General features: G+C 30.7%; 1 protein-coding gene across 1 annotated transcript in view; it reads left to right on the plus strand.

Moving 5' to 3' along the window:
• Smp_157620 (hypothetical protein) overlaps positions 1-19,022 on the plus strand; it is a gene marked incomplete at both ends in the record, with an annotated part of 52,943 nt that overhangs the window by 9,663 nt on the left and 24,258 nt on the right. The window contains 3 exons of the mRNA XM_018795005.1: positions 3,193-3,291; positions 4,352-4,831; positions 9,859-10,287. Coding sequence (XP_018649361.1) covers positions 3,193-3,291; positions 4,352-4,831; positions 9,859-10,287 — 1,008 coding nt within the window. The remainder of the gene's footprint in view (positions 1-3,192; positions 3,292-4,351; positions 4,832-9,858; positions 10,288-19,022) is intronic.

The raw sequence follows: 19,022 nt of genomic DNA on the forward strand, positions 1-19,022 counted from the left end.
CATTAAGCGTAACTAGATTGGAATGAGAGATATCATAACACTGGTTTATACAGTGTTTTATATTTGACAGAATGTGAAGAGCATATGTATCAGTAGGAATCGCATTTTCATAGGGATGAATTCATTCAGCATATTTCGCCTGTAAAGCTTTATGTTATTCAATATAAGTTCCTCTATGATGTTACAAATACATTATTAATTATCAGAAGGGGTTTTGTGGTTAAGGGATATGGTTTGAGACTGGTAGATCCTCAATTCGAGTATCGCGAGTGCGGGATCGTGGACGCGCACTGCTGAGGAGTCCCACAATAGGACGAAAAGGCCATCCAGTGCTTCTAGGTTTTCCATGGTGGTCTAGCTTCAATTGACTCACGCTTTCAAATACATTATTCCTATTTAATGTCTTACATCAACTCGGCGCACAAATACTGTGAAACTATTCGCTCTAATTTAGGTGAAAGTTCTTATATATTTATATTTTTTTAGTTGTAAATTTATACTGTTGTTAATTAGTTAAATAAGATACAGAAGTAAACTGAAAAACATTTTAAAATAGATTTTAACAATGATTTATTAAAGTATTAAGCAATATAATTCTTGTCTAGTTCTAATTGCTGACTGAATTCTATTTATCAGGTTGTATTTTGACCAATGATGCATATGAATAGATATCAAGTGCACTATGTGTTGATATCATTTGGTTAGAACCAATTGAAAGTAGTTATGAATTGAAAACCATCTACCATCAAAACAATAGTTGATTCAAATAAACTTGATTGCTAGATTTGAATTGGTGCTAATTATGTGACTGTTTGCTACTCACTGATAGGTCAGTAACCGAATTTCAAGACAACAGTAACATCTCGAATCACTCAGTGATTAGACCTATGACAATGATACTGAATTAAGTGGATTCAGATCCCTCAAAAACTATCATTTTTCTCCAGATTTTATAAACTGTTTATTAAATTTCAAGTTTATAGCATCCTGACGGTAGCATATAATCATCTATCATGATTACCCATCTTTAAGTTTATTTGTTGAACTATAGAAAGTCAATAAACAAAACTTCGAAGATTTTATTCTCCTGTCTGATGAGGTTGATAAAATAAGTAAGGTCAACTAAATTTATTGAAATCTCGATCGAGACTTTTATTTGAAATCCGCCATTGATTTCAGTGCAATTTTTAGTGTTAAATATGATGTTCGACGTTACTTCTGATAAAACAAAATATCTCACAGTCATCCAGTTGAGCTGAATTAATAAAATCAGCATACTAGATGCCAGGTTATGATCAAAGATTAGTATCGTCGACAAAGTTTAATCAAATTGTTTGTTAGCATAGTGTCAAAACAACTAGTTTTATCAGATTTTTGTGATAACAGAACTGACTGAACTGGTCATTTTCTCATGAAATCGGCTCCTAAAGATCCAGATGAGCAGAACAGATGATAAAGTAACTGGAAATGTGAATCACAATTTAGTTGTCTCCAAATTGAGACTTATCATTTTATACAAAACGTACTTAGTTTGAATTAGTCTACTTACTGAATACTCGTAAATTTATAAACAAATGATAAACGACTGAATTAATTGACAATAAAAATCAGTAGTAACTTCGTCTGGTTAACAGATACTTCTTTTTAACACAGAAAGGCAAATGGTTGGAATACAAACTGTAATTTCTGAGTCTTATGATTGTGCAAACGAAATTATATCATATCATTAAGGATGATTTAACGTCATGGTTGAAGGGGTTTTATGGAGATAAGCTTAATTTTTAAGTCATATTTCTTACAGTGTTCAGACGTCGAAATTCAAGTCATCAGTACCATTGGACGACCATCATATTAAATTGTAAATTGATAGGAATTGACATAATTCAACTAGATGACAATCAAGTGGTTCTAATGGCTAAGCAAAACTTGAACGTTCTGGGATTTTACTTTTGTTACAGTAATTGGTACCCGTTATATGTGAGTCTCAAACCAGGACGAAATAACTGCGTTTAATTTTCAGTCATACTCTACATGAAATTAGTCTGTGACGAATATAAACTACAAATAAGTTTTCTTCGATTCAGTAAACAAATATAATACATTAATTATCCACATTGAAAAAACTTTTATAATATCTACATATTATAATTTACTCACATTCAATTTAATGCTTATTTTGTAGTTCCCTTCAAAATTGACAATTAACAAAGATGAATTCATTATTACTCTGTCTTCCAATCAGAATTTAGCAAACGTCTTGTATATAACATACATCTCTTGCTTTTCTTTTCACTGAAAACTTATAAATCTAATAGTAGTATATAAAAATACTGTATTCAAATTGTCCTTCAGAGATATAATTCCTTTTTTTAAACATCCTTATATCCACTGATACCAAAATTTCAACAATTGAGTTAAAGTACGTAAATAATAAAACACTATCCACCACAATTTTTAATCATCTAAACAAGAATTATTTTAAATCTATGAAAACACCGTTATACTTGTCAAAAAACTAGTTAACAACATACAATATTAATCTACGTTTAAAAATAGAAATGCAATATTTTGTGTACAATATAAATAATGTTTTCATTATTGGCGGCCTGCTTGAGTATCTGGGCTACCTGTTCTTGCCATTTAGATATTTTGACAAGTTTATTGTTTTCTTGTGTGTTTCAAAACTTTATTATATTTATTAATCACACAACCTATTAAGATGAGTTTATGAAAGGTTAACAACCTTCCGCTGTACAAGTTACAAAAAAGCCAAGTCAGAGACATTATGGTCGCTGATAGTATGCATCTGAAAGATTGTAAATTATTTAGATGTCAATTTCTGAAGTGTTAACATTTAACTGACGACCGTCAAATGTTAATCGTCAGGATCACTCAAGAAATAAGAAGAAACTTGTTGAAATACTTCCTACTGAGAATTCTATATTGTACGAAGAATGTGATATTGAATAAAGCTCATAATAATAAATATAAATTAAAGGGGATGTGTATCATATTCAATATATCTCGGAAAAGAATGCATTTAATTTGCTATAAGTTTATTCAAGTCATTTAATTCAAATAAATTAAACAGTTTATTTAAAACTAACTTCTTGTTGGTTATTAGTTGAAAGGCATTAATAAAATTGTAATGCAATTTTGAATTCATTATTTCTCCCTATCTTTTTTTCACAGGACCTGGAACGATTTATTACATTCGAGTCATATCTGTTACAGAAGGTGGAGATGGTCCCGCTGCATACACTGTTGTAATGACACAAGACTCTTCATCAGGTAGATCTGAGTGACATTCAATGTAATATATGATGTAATGGTTATCGAAATCCCCTCATTTAGGTACAGTCTGTTTGAAAGGTTGATTTAGTGAACTTATGGGTTTCAGATGTCACAGTTAGTGCTAAACTGGATTTAAAAAAGAACAGGTCACTATCGCCTCAGTAATATGTGATAATTACCTTTATTGAATGACAGTAGAGTAATATACCTAATTTATTTAAAACAACTTAGTAGCAGGTTTATTTAGTGAGTTTTAATTATACATATTCTTATGTAAAGGTTAAAGATAGTTACAGTTGTCTAGTACGAACTGATAAAGATAATAAATCATCACATTAGAAAAATAAACATTGCTAGAAATCATGACATTAATTCAAGACAGCAAAAGTCAACTGAGTAAAAGCATTACATACGAAAGTAGGAGGAGATCAAACATTAATTTTTAACTACGATAAAAGAGTAATTAGACTAACTATACTTAAAGTAGCTAAAAATGTGTTGGTAATGGGAAGATTGAGATCATATCCATTGAAGAAGAAGATAAACGAATGGAGGTAAATAGAAGTTACTGATAAATCACCAAGATAGTATCAAGCACACCATTCAACTCGCTCTGAATACAGAACAAAGTTAAAGGGCCAAATGATATCTGTTTTTACTGCAGTTACTTATATCTCAGAAATCATTTGAACGTATAGACTGATGTTTATCATTAATTTGTACATAAATCGAAGAACGAGACATTTGCGTTTGCCTCCTGGAACACTTCAAATGATTGTATTGATAAACATTGCCTTGAATCTGTGAACTTTGTAATGCTACAGCGAAACTCGATCGAATATAACCAGAAGAGTTCTTTTACGAAGGTTTTTATTTAGGTGACTTATACAATGTTATCAGTATGGATTCATTGTATCTTCGTGTGATTTTAAAAATAAAGTCAAATGTCTTATCTACCAAAATACAGAATTTTATTCCATAGTATGAAACAGTATACACTCAAATGTTTCCCTTAATTATAATATTTTCTGGAAATTCCAACTTTTTTTCTTTCAAGCAACAAAACCGACCAGTCAAGGTTTACTTATCCCTGTAAATTTAGTAGTTCGGCAACTTGGCTCTACATGGGCACGTGTCGGATGGGATATGCCAAATGTTCCACAATCTATTAAAATGTCTATCAGTGGATTCCAAGTTAAGTATTATTCAGTGAAGTCTAACACAGACCAAGAAGAAGAAGGACAGGAAAATGAAATGGAAATAACAGATTATATCACTGAACAATTCACAACAAAAAATGCTGAAGAAAAGAAACACGAATTAAAATTAATCAATATGACCTTAACATCAAACCAAATTCATGACGAACATTTTGATATTATACTTCGTGATTTGGAACCTGCTACGCAGTATGAATTCGGTGTTCGAGTGTTGCATAATGAGGTGATATTTCAAGAAAATGATTCAAACGATAATGGTAGAACAGTGAAAACATATTTTTGGAGTATGGTTCAAGGATTTGAGACTTTTGGTAAAAGTAAGCTAACGATGAATGTATTAAACCAGTTTACTATACAATGTCTTATTCATTTCAGTATTTTCAAAACAATTTTGGACAAAATACTCAAATGCACAGTGTGACAGAAAAGGGAACCAATAATTTATTTGTCAGGTTTAACGATTATTCAGATAAAGTGAACTCCCGAGTTCACTAACGCTTATACTTAGGTAATTTAACCTCAGACATAAAGATTATGTTCCTCAAATTGTTTCTCCTGCTAACGGATCCCTTGTTAAATAGTTCAAACATAACTATTGAAAAATATTAACTAAGACAACAACCAGATTTATAATGTTGAAAGGACTGTGTCGATTAACTATTCTTAGACAACAAGTGATTTAAGTCTATTTTCCTCTGAATTAAATAATCATTTCAGTAAGTGTATCACTGTGAATGGTAAATCATCATGTCTACATTTGATTAGTATTGATAAGAACTGGTTTTATCCAATTACAAGCTTAGATTAGTTTCTCAAAAACATCTCTATATTCAGCCATTAATATCAACGATCTTTACTAACTGAATTACGTTTGGGATTTATCAGAAATGTGCAATTAGAATTTTACAATGGATAAAACCTAGGGACTTCAAATAATGCGGTGAGCATATTACACTACTTAGCCATTCAGTCGATGTTCACTTGAATACTTCTGATCATGATACATTATTTTGAATGAATAACAAGCATGAATTCTTATCATTTTACACATTAGCTTTACTCCACTATTGATAAAGTGAATCATTTAGGTATACTGGAGTATGAAAACTTTACTAAAAACAAGTGCATCTATGAAAAACTCATGGTGAAATGACTTGATTCTCGGTGTTCTGCCTCACGTTATTACCATTAAGATAGCTAACGACATAATGCTTAAAGCTCCTGATGTCGTGAGGGAAAAACTAGTAGCTGTCTAGCTTCTGAGGATCTAAGTAATGTTACGCTCATACGTTCATACCTAAAACGCCAAAACTATATATGATGTATGTATATATATGGCTTCTGTAGAATTCATTAATTCTGGAAGTAAAACGAATTGATCATGAGTTAATTTTCATTATTCAAAATTACTGTTAACTTAGTTTCATTTTGTTTTAACGAAAATGATTAATTTTTGAGTCAAAATTATCTTCAAATATAAAACCGTACTTTTTCATCCGTAAACTCGTATTTGGCGTTTATTACTGCTTTCATATTTATCTGGATTATTATTGAGATCATGAATCGGTCGATGTTAGACTACCATTGAAAACTTGGAAGCCGTGAACGCACGTCTCTTCCTAGTATGGGACTCTTCAGTGGTGGGCATCCACGGTCCTGCACGCAAACGCTTAACCTTCAAACCACTGAGCCGGCATCTAATTGTGTTGATGTCTAACTTCAAACAATCCACAATATTGAGCAACCATCTTCCATTGATTTTGGTGGTTAACTTCTTCACACCTGACATAGATTAACTTCACTGGTCACGGCTCCTCACTAAAACATCAGGTTTATAATGACGGCCTAACATTGGTCGATTCGTGATCTCAATCAAAACCCAACAATCTTCACAACCCTGTACTGATAATTATCTAGATTAGTTAGAATTGAGAAATGAACAAATTCAACAATCAGCTATTTAAATTACACTTTTTAGGTAAATTGTTTCACATTAGAAGTACAGAAGATTGAATAGCAATCATTTTGTTTGTTTGATAGTCCAGTGATTTTGTAATACATAAATCCAGTTGTACAAATGAGAAAGCAATCATATACTTGAAGGACAAATACATTTAAAATAAATTTCCTTAGATTCCTTTCAAACCTTCCCACGACTTATAAAGTTTAGTAGTAAATTGTGTATTTTGAGGTCAGATTGGGAAAAGTAGCTAAAACATTTAGTTGATATGCTATTAAAACTGACATTAGTCATTATTAAGTTGGATAATATTTCAGATATCTTTAAAATTCTATTAAAATTAGAAGGTCAAATAGTATTATCATCATTTGAAGTGAATAGTTAACAAACAATTTTATCCTACTTATTCATATAGATCCATTATACATAGTGTTTCAAGATGTTGGTGATCTTTAAATAATATAATATTGATAATGTTAATATATTTGTAATATTGTGGTGAATGGAACCTGGTTGGGGACAATCGAATGTAATTAGGCACGATTTGCAGATTCACTAAATTCTGATAACCATACAGTCAACAGTTAATTTGCAAAATAACAACCCATTGTCTCAATCTTAACTGTTCCTTATGCAAATATCAGTCCGTCTTCCCTGATTTCATTGTTCATGCATTTTCGTACCGATTTCGCTTCATTCCCGTTCTTTCCTTATCGATCTTCTGCCAAAATACATACTATGTCTGACCATCACCATATATTAGTTATATGGATATAAGTAGACCACACCACAATATATCATTGGGATATTACAAATATATTATTTTTATTTATAACAATTATCAATAAAGAAAATAATACCTTGTACACAATAGACGTGCATAAATCTCAAGTAATATAATTAAAAGAAAATGTTATATTCTTGCTTTCAATAGAATTTCACATTTATCTTTTGTCTTCTCTATTTTGCAACGTTGCGGGTTCGATCGTTAAGTAGTCTAGTAGTACGCGGCATAACAAGAATCTAAAGCTCTAGTTATAACATAAATCATCAATCCAGTATTATTTAAAATGTAATATTTGATTAAAACAGTTCTAGCTTGTAGAACCCTAATAATAATTTAAGATGTTTATAGTTAATTCATAGATTTTCGTTATTTATCTATAAATTAGTAGGGAGAATTCTCGTTATGACGTCATTTTTCCATTGGATTCTGATGAGTAATTGTTTTTTTTTCTGAAAGCAGTTTAGAAGAAAATCATCGATATCATACAACATTTTGTACAAGAACTATTTTACGCCAATTTTTTAATGTCATGTTTAAATGCTATAAGAAACATTGAAACTCGAAAATGTCTGGATAATTCAAATGGGTTAAATTCAGTTGGATATTAAAACTAACTGACAAATTCTTATGTGAATAATTTATACAAGAACATAATAACATCATTTGCTGAAATAAATATACCTTGTGAATCCTAGAAACTAAGATGTTTTTTATGTGGATTAAGCAGTTTCAAAACTACGGAAGTACCATTCATATGTTAATTTATTAGGCTTATATCCTATTTGTAGTAAATTATTAATCTCTGAATAAATAATGTATAGAATTCAGTGAAACTCCCTACTGGAATGTTAAGAAATATATTCATCTTATTCAAAACTTACCATGATCTTAACTACAATCCCAGGAAATCAACCGAAGTATGGGAATACATATCTACCTAAATAATTCAGTTAAATAGTGTCAACTTGTTAATAATTATGTTTTTTATTGTCCTAAAATTATGCAAATAGTGATTATTCATATAAGAGTAAATATCTTCTCTACTATAGTTTATGACAGTGTATATGACCTAGACTGACCTTTAGTCTTTTATAGAATAATTATTTAGGCGGTAAGATGAAAAAAACATCAAACTAATAGTTATCCATATATGTATCCATATATGACGTATTCACAATAAAAGTTTCTGATATCATAATCGTCTCTTTATTAATATTGAATTTGGAAATGACTAATTATTTATTAAGACTAATGAAAAACAAATAAATTATGCAATCTGAAGTTAATTGTCAGAGTAATCTAACAGCTTTATTTATGGTATGATGTTATGATATGAAGTTTATAAGTATCATGATTGTTGACAATATGCAAAGTGCTATAAGGAACATTTTGCATCGGTTGAATGACATTAGTTCTTAGGAAACTTATTGCATATATTATGAATCTTGAGTGGTATAATGTTGAATATCTTACATAATTAATAGTTTTACTGTAGAATTGTTAGGAATATTTGTTTTTTGTGGAAGAAATTCATACAATTAACTATTGTGTACAAACCAGGGTATGAAGTGCTAATGAGTTGACCGGTACTTAATTAGAGTGGATTTCTTAAAATGTTAACATTAAATGTTCTATTTTCCACAAGCATCCCTAATAGTTGTACCTTTGACTCTTCGAATTCACTCAATCACTGAAAAAAAATGTTACTAGCTGTCTTCGATAGACAATTTGTTGAACAATGAACTGATATTAGCTAGTCCATCATTAAAAACACGGAATCACTATTCAGTCGTTTCGTCCGATTGTGCGAGTCCTCAGCATCCACAAATTCGGACAGGAGAATTGAGGCTGATATCCGAACAACAGAGCCACTCAGCCCTTTTATGTTTCCAAAGATGGTCTAGTTAAGATCACTTTGTGATTTAAACTATGAAAATTTCACAATTTACAAAGATCTCTCCACACATTTTCTTAGCACTATCTATCAATATGAAATTTAAAGGTGATAATCAATTAATCCCTAGTCATCAATAAATTACTATTAGTTTGTACATAACTCGCTTTGGGTTGAAATTTAAGTAAAATGAAAAAAGATATGCCAGCTCATTACTTGCTTGTCATATTGTGAAGGAAATAGCTTTACTCAATAAATTTGTTGAAGCAAAGGTTGTTAGATGATAGGATAGACTTGAGTTCAATGATTTTCTGTACTGCGTGATTTCATCATGGACATTTCATTGTACTGAATTGTTAACCAGTTAAAAAAAATTAGTAGGCAAGTATAAATTCAGTGAACAGGTAAGGAAAAGGAGGCAGTCAGAACAAAGATTCAGAAAATGACCAAATAGTTTTTAAAATTCCACATTAGTAGTAAATGGTTAAATTATTCCGGAGTTCTCAAGAGTGTTGAACTTTGAGTGATTCCATGCATTATACACCCAATGGTCGATAAAATGAACATTCTACTTGCTTTTAATGACCAAGTTACATGAAACCATATAGCTATTGCAATACTATTAAAATGATGCAAATGAATAGGAAAACGTTTTCCAACATTCTTTCGCTAAATAGTTTTTTATTCTTGATTTATGTTTAAGGTCCAAAGGATGCACCGACAAATATTCGTTTATCGAAGTTAAGATTAACCAATAAATTGCATACAAAACTTCAGTTGTTAGATTTCTCAGCTATACAAACTTCTTCAGATATAATGCATAATGATATCATACATGATCAAAACAATGATAATAATAATAAGCCTAGTGCACACTTTCTAGTCACAATGTTTATTAAATGGGATCCACCAACTTATCCAAATGGAAGAATACTTGCATCGGCTCTACATCTAACCACAAATATGAAACAATCTACAAGAAAATGGATAGAAAGATCAGTGAATGGTGGAAGTACAGAAGCAGGCTTACTACGGTTAAAACCAAGTACACTATATTTTGTGAAAATCACTGCAAGAAATCAACACGGCCGATCACCATCTTCAAATATTATTGCTTTTTATACACCAAACGGTATGAGTTTTAGTGTTCGTTTTTTTATTGGAATGGACTTATAATATAAATTTAATTGTTTTCTGTCAACTTAAAGTTGATGAATATTGATTTGTTGTAATTTTGAAAAAGTAGTTTTATCAAATAAATTAAAGAGACTTATAAATATGTCTACAATGTAATGATGTTACTCGATTGCTTCCATTACTCACATTCATATAAATTAGTTGTTGATAGAACGAATACCATGATCTATGTGCTTTTCAAACCCAACTCATAATAATCTCATTAAATATAAGATGGGTATGAGTTGCATTGCGGCAGAAATCATCTCGATATTCAGTTTTATTTTTATGAGTATACACTTGTTTTGTATGAATATAAATAATTCAGTTAAATTCATTTTTGTATTCGTTGTTTGAATCTTCTTATTCATGTTTAATACTGCAACTGATCAGTCACATATTGTCTCATATGTATCCTGTGTAGTTTGTCTCGTTATTGCCTGAAGTCACAGGATGTACATATGTCAATGAGAGATTGATCAATTGCAGTCCTAAACATGAATGTGAAGATTCAAACAACCAATATAAAAATGAATTAAAATCCACCTCAATGCATAAGCTAGTGCCTATCTGAACTCAGTAGCTAAGTGAATAACACGATAATGTTTGAAGTGAATGGTACTGGTGTAGTGAACATGAACACGAATGGGGACAATCGAATATATTGGAGCACAAAATTACAGAATATCTCACTGAAATCCGACAACCATACAGTAAACAGTCGATTTACAAACTATCAGTCAATTGTCTCAATCTTGACTGTTCCCTCTGGAAATATCAGTCCATCGTCTGGGAGTGAACATCAATTCTGAGATTCAGGTACATCTGGCTACCGAGTCGCAAATAGGAAGAAGCACGCATCCTGAATTCCACTGCTAGCCACCATTCATCCCTTCTTATAATTGACTAAAATATTACCTTTAGATCTTGTCATGAAAGTATCATTAAATCTATCCTAAAATTATCTAGAGTAGTTTCCATGTCTTAACATCAACTAAAGAATCACCTTAATAATTATGCTATAAATTATTAAATCCTAATTCAGCTGTCAGATGGGAAACTTGACAGGTACCGGTTCACTTATCATGTTGATAAATAATATTGAAGATTTCTGAATTAAAAATGAAACCTTTGTTCAATTTTCTTTTGTGATATTGATTCCCGATGAAGTTTAACTTTGAAGCAAACAAAATCTTTACAAAGCTGTCTTACTTTAATTTTCATTGCCTTGTTTATATTTGATCTAAGATTATTTTTTTCATTTTGTTTGTTATACTACTGAAAATGTTGTAAATTAAATATAGTGTATTTAAAAAATTATAAGCTACTTCTAATGATGTCACCAGAAACGATTCTACTCGGTCGTTTAAGAACATTTTTAATGATAAAATCTAGTGAATAGTTAAGTAATCAATGATATTGGAAATCATACATATGTAGTGGTGTTAAAGTTTGGTAAATTATCATAACCCTTTTCTGCTTACAATAATGCTTTTCATATAAATCTTATTTTCCTAGTATAAATCATGAAGTGTTTTTAGCTAGACTAACATTGAATACCTGGAAGCATTGGACGCCCTTTTCGTTCGAGTCTGGGAGTCTCTAACAGTGATCATCCGCAATCTCGTTGAGCGATCTCGTGAATTAGTTCGAGACATGTACACATCGGATGTCGACTAAGTGGTTTGGAGGCTAAGCGTTAGCACGGAAGGCTAAATCCTCTAGGTTTGATCCCCTGTTGTGAAGTTGTAGTTGTACATTATTAAGTAGTGTCACACTCGAACAAACTACCTGTTCATTGATTCCAAGTTTCCAATAAAAGTCTAACTACGATCAGTTCATGATTTAAACTTTAAAAATTCTAGTCTCCACAAATCCTCCTACAGTAGCAACAATCTTATTTCATTAAAAATTCTGACTGTTTTTACGATTAAGATATCAGTATAAACAGAAAACTTGATAACTCATACAGTAGATGATTTTATTGTTTTTTTTAAAAATTATATTTGTACTAGTGTTTCGTATGTGTAAATAGGTATGTGTTTATACTTCCGTATTAAAGAAATATCCTTTATTCTATTCATTATGGTTTATTTTTATAAAAAGATATTTAAATACAAAAACAAGCATAATTCATGTACAAAAAATAAAAGGTAATGTAATTTCTGATAATGCATGTATGATAAACTATCAGCTATTTCTGGGGATTTACAGTTTTCCCAGAATAATAGATCGATTCATTATTTTATATATGGAAAGAATTTCTATGATCAACTATAAAGTGATGTAATAACTTTTATTGATTGGAATCAGTGTCAAATTACTTATATATGTATAATAAAATGAAAGTGTAAAACAAATCATCCTAGTTTAATAATACAATAACAAGAATATGGAACCTACTATTTTAACACTATTCATTTAAAAAAAGTAGACTGAATTGAATTTAATAGTAGTGAATCGTTAAAAATACTACCATACATCTATTCTAATGTATTATATCATACGTCATGAAAATGCATCTTAGATCCTTAACCAATTTAAAGTTTTCAAAATATTCTTCATCTACATTAGACACTAAATTGAAACCCTTTTTGATACAGTATATGTAATAAACTTCATTTGAAAAACGATATCGGTATAAAATAGAATTATCTATAATCCCACTTTACTACCCGTTGCATCACAACTGATTATTAGTCACATTTTGAATATATTGAACTGATCAGAACTTAACACTCATTAATCGATAACCCAATATGTGAATCCAATTCACAAAATCTTAAGATTAAACAGCTATAATAGAGAAATATAAGTAATTTGGTAAAATACTTAGTCATTCTTTCCTCACACCCTCTCTCTTTATGTTGATTGCATGTGAATAGGTCTTAAGTCGAAGATTTGTCTGATTAGCCTCCGTCCTTCTTCATAATTTTACTATTTTGTCAACTGAACTAAATTCTTTATCCTTTGAAATTTATCGTTAACGTATATTTTTCCTGGAATTTAGTCTTTTTGAAAAAACAACAGAAATCAGCCTATAAATTTTTTATTTTATTATTTATTTCCTCTTATCGCAAGTCGGCTTCATTTCACACAAATGTATCATCATCTACTTGACTGCGGTCAGCCTGATGTATTTTGCGGCTGACTTAAGTTTCTTTATCAGTATGGGATGTGAAGATTTTGAAATATTGTTAGACATCACAAATTGATCTAAGTTAGACGACGTTTGAAAAGCTGGTAGAAGTGGACGGTATCAGTGCATTACAGCTCGGTCGTCTGATGGTTTGGCGGTAGCTCGCGATACTGAAGGTTCTGTATCCAAATACTAGACACAGGGTCGTGGATGCACGGGTCAGAGGAGTCCCTAGCAAAGACGAAACTGCTGTGCAATACTTTTAGGCCTTCAGTGGACGTCTAACTTATGTTGCTTCGTAATTTTTAAAAATATTCTTTGATTTCGCAATATATATATTTGTAATTAAAATGTCAAAAGTTCACATTAGCAAATTTCAGTCTCATTTTATGGATCTGTTATATCAATAGAGGTGTACTAAAAGACTAGACAAGTTATATGGTATCAGCGTACATAGCTTATTTAGTGTAAACTGGGCTTATGTTGAACATTATAAGGTTTCAGTTGATTGGGCTAGATGTTTAATATATGTGTAAATGAATGAAATATTCTCCAACTACAAAATATACTCTGATCATAAAACTTTAAGACGCTTATCATTTCCCAATTGGTTTTATAATTTGAACTTTCTTCAATAATCCAAATGTTGATTGTACACTTAAAAACATTGTTTCCACTATAAATGTTTTCTTGTCGAACTTAGTAACCACTCCTTGACATGAAAATAAATTATATTTGTTCTCCCTATCTAAGTTATACATGTATATAATACTGATAATCGAGGAATATATTCAGTCATTATAGACTATGAAAAAATATGACTTAATGAATGTAAAGATATAAATTTTCAAAGGATACTCTAAACATAGAATCCACTTCGGTAGCTCACATCAGAATAGATAATATGTTTATTTATTTGGTTTTATTTAAACACAGAATAATTGGTACGCCGCACAAATCTCATTTGATTTGTGTGAGGGCTGAGATATTACCCAGGTGCCCAAACTGAAGCAGGTGGTTTTCTTAAGGGACCACACCCGGAGCCTTTGACCTAAAGATCTGATCCACAAGGCAGTGGAGCATCGTAAGGAGATGCAGTCCCATTGTAGCCGGTGACCAACAACTGGTTCATACGCCATTTGTTCCTTCAGGATACTGGAGCTCATGTGCACCATTGGTTTGGAATCAGGGTTTTCCAACTCCCCTAGGTGGATCCTCCACATCCACCAACCCAGTTAAAGCGCCGGACATTCGCTTTTCGTCCTCTCACTTTTGTGAACAACACCCCCGCCACGAGAAGGCAGTGAGTAGGACTTCCCTGGCAGAGGCTATATACGCGTGACCATGTGAGAGCATTTCGAGAGGGGGAGCTGACTCTCCCCACTCTCGGCCGTACCAGGGCATTCGGGGGCAATGATACTATGTATTGTATACTAGTACAAAATATGTAATTATCGATGAATGGAGGATGAATCATCTTTGGTGTATGATAAGTAAAAGAATGTATATTAAGAAATCATGTCTGTAACGATAAAAAATTACGCTAGCGTTTATTATTTAGGAAAAAAAATAAAGAACAGTTTTGAATATTTCTCAGAATAGTAGAATATAGGATTGTTTAATAAAGTATATCATGGTTAAAGGTAATGTGAATAACAGTTATCAGTTATTTCATAACGTTTACTATCACCTTACACATAACATATTCACTAATTATCTTCAATTACATCAATTATTCAAAAAAAGGAAAATTATAATGAGAATTAAAATAAGTTACTTAATTAGGGCGTGACAACTAAGTTAAATTGTAACTATCTAATAGATTTACTTTAAAAGAAAATTAAACTGAACCATTTCAAAAGTATAAAGATAAAATCAATTATTTCAATAATTTTTTTGGGACCGAATTGTTGGTGCTATTAAAATCTTTAGAATATGGAAATTATTTCATTTACTCTTATCACTAGTCGATTTTTCAATATTCTAATAATGTAAATTTGTGAAGATACATTTACTGGCCAACATTCTATCAAGTTACAAATCTAAATTTGTGAATGATTTTGCTAAAAAAATCAAATTTAACCGATTGAAATCATGATTATTTTAAATAATTAGTGGTTTTATAAACCAAGATGGATAGTTACTGACAGTGGAATCCAGGACGCCAGTTTCGTCCTATTTGAGACTCGTCAGGTGGATGTACCTGAATCTCAGAGTTGATGTTAACCCTGTGACTGGAACCCAGTTCCGTTCACTTCAAACTCCATCGCGTTATCCACTTAGCTACTGAGTCCTGATAGCCAGCTGCTTGTGCGATGGGGTGAAGTTATATTCACTTGATGTTGTTTACTTGTATCTTCCCATTGTTATTTAGGACCAAAATTGATCAGTCACTTATTGGCATGTGTGTATCTTGTGCGGACTGCCTCGATATTGTCTGAAGTCACAAGCTTTATAGTCGTTTTGATAAAATTTGAAAGAAGACTATCAGAACTATGTGACATATTGGCGCTATACAGTTCAGATAATCTGATTACACATGTACTTGATAAGAACATTAGTAAATGAAAAATGAAAAGGTCAAGTAGATAGATGGAAGGTGAGAGAGAACAAGTTTACTAGAGAAAACAATGTAAATCTTACCACACTGTATAAACAAAAAATATTACCAGGGTATGTTAAGGATGAGGAAGAAAATTGTTTTGTTTAAATCTGCGCATGGTCATGGCTTCGATCAACCTTGGTATGTGCCCTTGAACAATTTGTATAGAAACAGAAAAGCTGAGTGGTGGTCAATCTCATGACTTATTTCAACTATGTGTTTAGTAATAGGGGACGATAGATGTTCATCATCTACTTTTATTGGGTCAATTGATTTTATTTATTTTCGCACATATTAATCTCCTTAACAAGTATCTGTATGATCAGATTATTTGAAATGTATTACACAAGCATGTTGCCTAGTTCCAATAATCTTCGTCTTCTTATCCCACTACCCAGGATTTTTATAATTTTGTAAGTTCCAGCATAAATGTTTGAAAAAATAGATATATGTGAGCGATAATATAAATAATGCTTAAAAAACAAATGAGGTTGATTAGTAAGACATATTCTTGAGCACAGCAGTTGTATTTAAATATACATTTGCATTGAAACTATAAGACTTTATTAATAAAGTTAACTTCGGACAAATATCAGAAACCATAATAGTCTGATTAAAGCTAGATAATGTTTAATTAGTGGATAGGATACAGTAGTTATACAAGTAAAGGACAGTTTATAGTTGTCACTAACTCAATATAGTTTGATTGCAGAAATAAATATATTTTCTTCGTGGAAAGGTTATCAGATTTCAAGTTGTTAATATTGTGAACGCATTCGGAACTCACTAATGGATTAACACTATACTCATCAAGATAGCTGGGATATTGAGTTGGCACTGATAACGCCTTAAGTTAAAATGAAATAACTGCCTACTGTTTATTCGTTATCAGTTTATTCAGATATATTGATATGCCATAAGAAATAACTTCTAGTAATATATGGACCCATCTTAATCTAATAAATAACTAAACTGATTACATTCTTGATTATGCCTTAGTTTCGATAAAGCAATTAAATGTAAATCTATGACCATAATTAAATTTTTCTCTTTATTTCCATTATAACCATATATTCAGTTATATGTAAAACGATGTCAAACTATTCGTCCTAATATCGATGAATATTCGTATAACATATATTCAGTTAATTTTATTTCCTGTAAACCTAAGATATTTACGTGTATCAACTCATATATTGCTTTTAAAAATCAACCATTTTTTAGTACAGTGTTATGTGTTCGAATTTTTATTTCTAACAGAAGTCTCTTTTAATAGTTGAGATCATGAGTCAAATGAAGCTAGACCACCATAGAAAACCTGGAAGCGCTGGACAGCCCTTTCGTCCAATTGTGAGACTCCTCAGCAGTGTGCGTCCACGATCTCTCCATATGAGATTTGAACCCAGGACCTATTAATCTCACGCGCGAGTGCTTAACCTCTAGACACTGAGACGGTCTCTTTACCAAGTAGATTATTAGGTTAATCAATCCCAGAGTTATTGTCCAAGGGTATTTAATATAATAGCTTAAAATTGAAAATCTAAAACCTAAGATAACTTTAGGTTGAAGTTTACTAATTTGTAAAGAAACACGACTCATTAAAAGCTGTTAGTTGATTGAGTTTTAAATATTTAATTACAAAGTAATGAGTGATATTAATAAAGATTATCCATTATACACCTCTTTCAACGTTATCAAATATTATTGTCTATTACCTTATATTTATGTATATTCAATAACAAGAATACATGTGTATATATCGGAGATATTTTTCTTCGTATTTATGTTAATTCAGTATTTTCATTTATTTTTTTTTAAAAAAGAATTTTTTTTCTTCATTTAGTTGCTAATCATATGTTTTACTTTATTGAGTATTGAGCATTTTCCATTGCAAATCTTTATTGACACTTCTGTTGGTATTTCTCTTGGCTATTCACACGAATGAACATTTAGGACAGATTGGTCATATATATACATATAACTTCTGAATAACCATTTTTTTACATAGACAAACACATGTAAAAACCTGTGCATAATTCAAATTCACTAAAAGGGTATATATATACATTACATTCAAAGTATAAATGATTTGAACAAAGAAATAACAGTGGACATTAATAAAACCAACAGAATGAATAATTCTTAGAAAAGATAAATAATACATATGTGTATACTATTTAAATTCTAGACTGAATTAATATGTATATAATAATATGACAAATTTACGGTCTAGTTAGAATTGATATGAATATATATATATATATATATATATATATATATATATATAGATATAGATAGATAGATAGATAGATGGGTTTTTATTCAGATAAAACAAGCTTATCATTGAACAGTTTATTGATAATGAATAAAGAATTCTTATTCACTAGACCTTTCTTTTTCCTTTTTCTAATATAAACAGAAAAGATTGCGACTTTATTTCTTTTTTCTCCTACTCAACCTCAGAGAAAGTTATAGAATTGGAATTGATTTATGAAATATATTGACTATTTTCACTTTAATGTGTAGTGAATAGGTACCAAAGAGAACTGACAGTCTATCTATTCATATGTATTGATATTTTAATTTTCAGTAAAACATTTAGATGATGATGATTATAACAATGAAAAGATTCTTTTTTCGGTTTTGAAAAGATACTCAGGATGTTTGTATATGAATGAAGGATATTTTTTTCTAATTTAAGTATTCATTAGTTTCAACAATTCACTATCCAAATTAATAATTCGAGAAGAGATAGTCAAGTTTAAATTTACTATGAATATTATTGTTAAAATTTCATTTCATGTACAAACTTTATTGAACAAAGATGGATAGTGATCTATAGCGCTATCTACTACCGCTCCTTCTGTATCCTATAATCATCCTTTCATACCATCCAGCTCTACTATCTTAAGTCACGCATCTTACCACCTTGATAATTACTTTATTAATA

This window comes from Schistosoma mansoni, chromosome 1 (genome assembly GCF_000237925.1).
Source record: "Schistosoma mansoni strain Puerto Rico chromosome 1, complete genome".
NCBI lineage: Eukaryota > Metazoa > Platyhelminthes > Trematoda > Strigeidida > Schistosomatidae > Schistosoma > Schistosoma mansoni.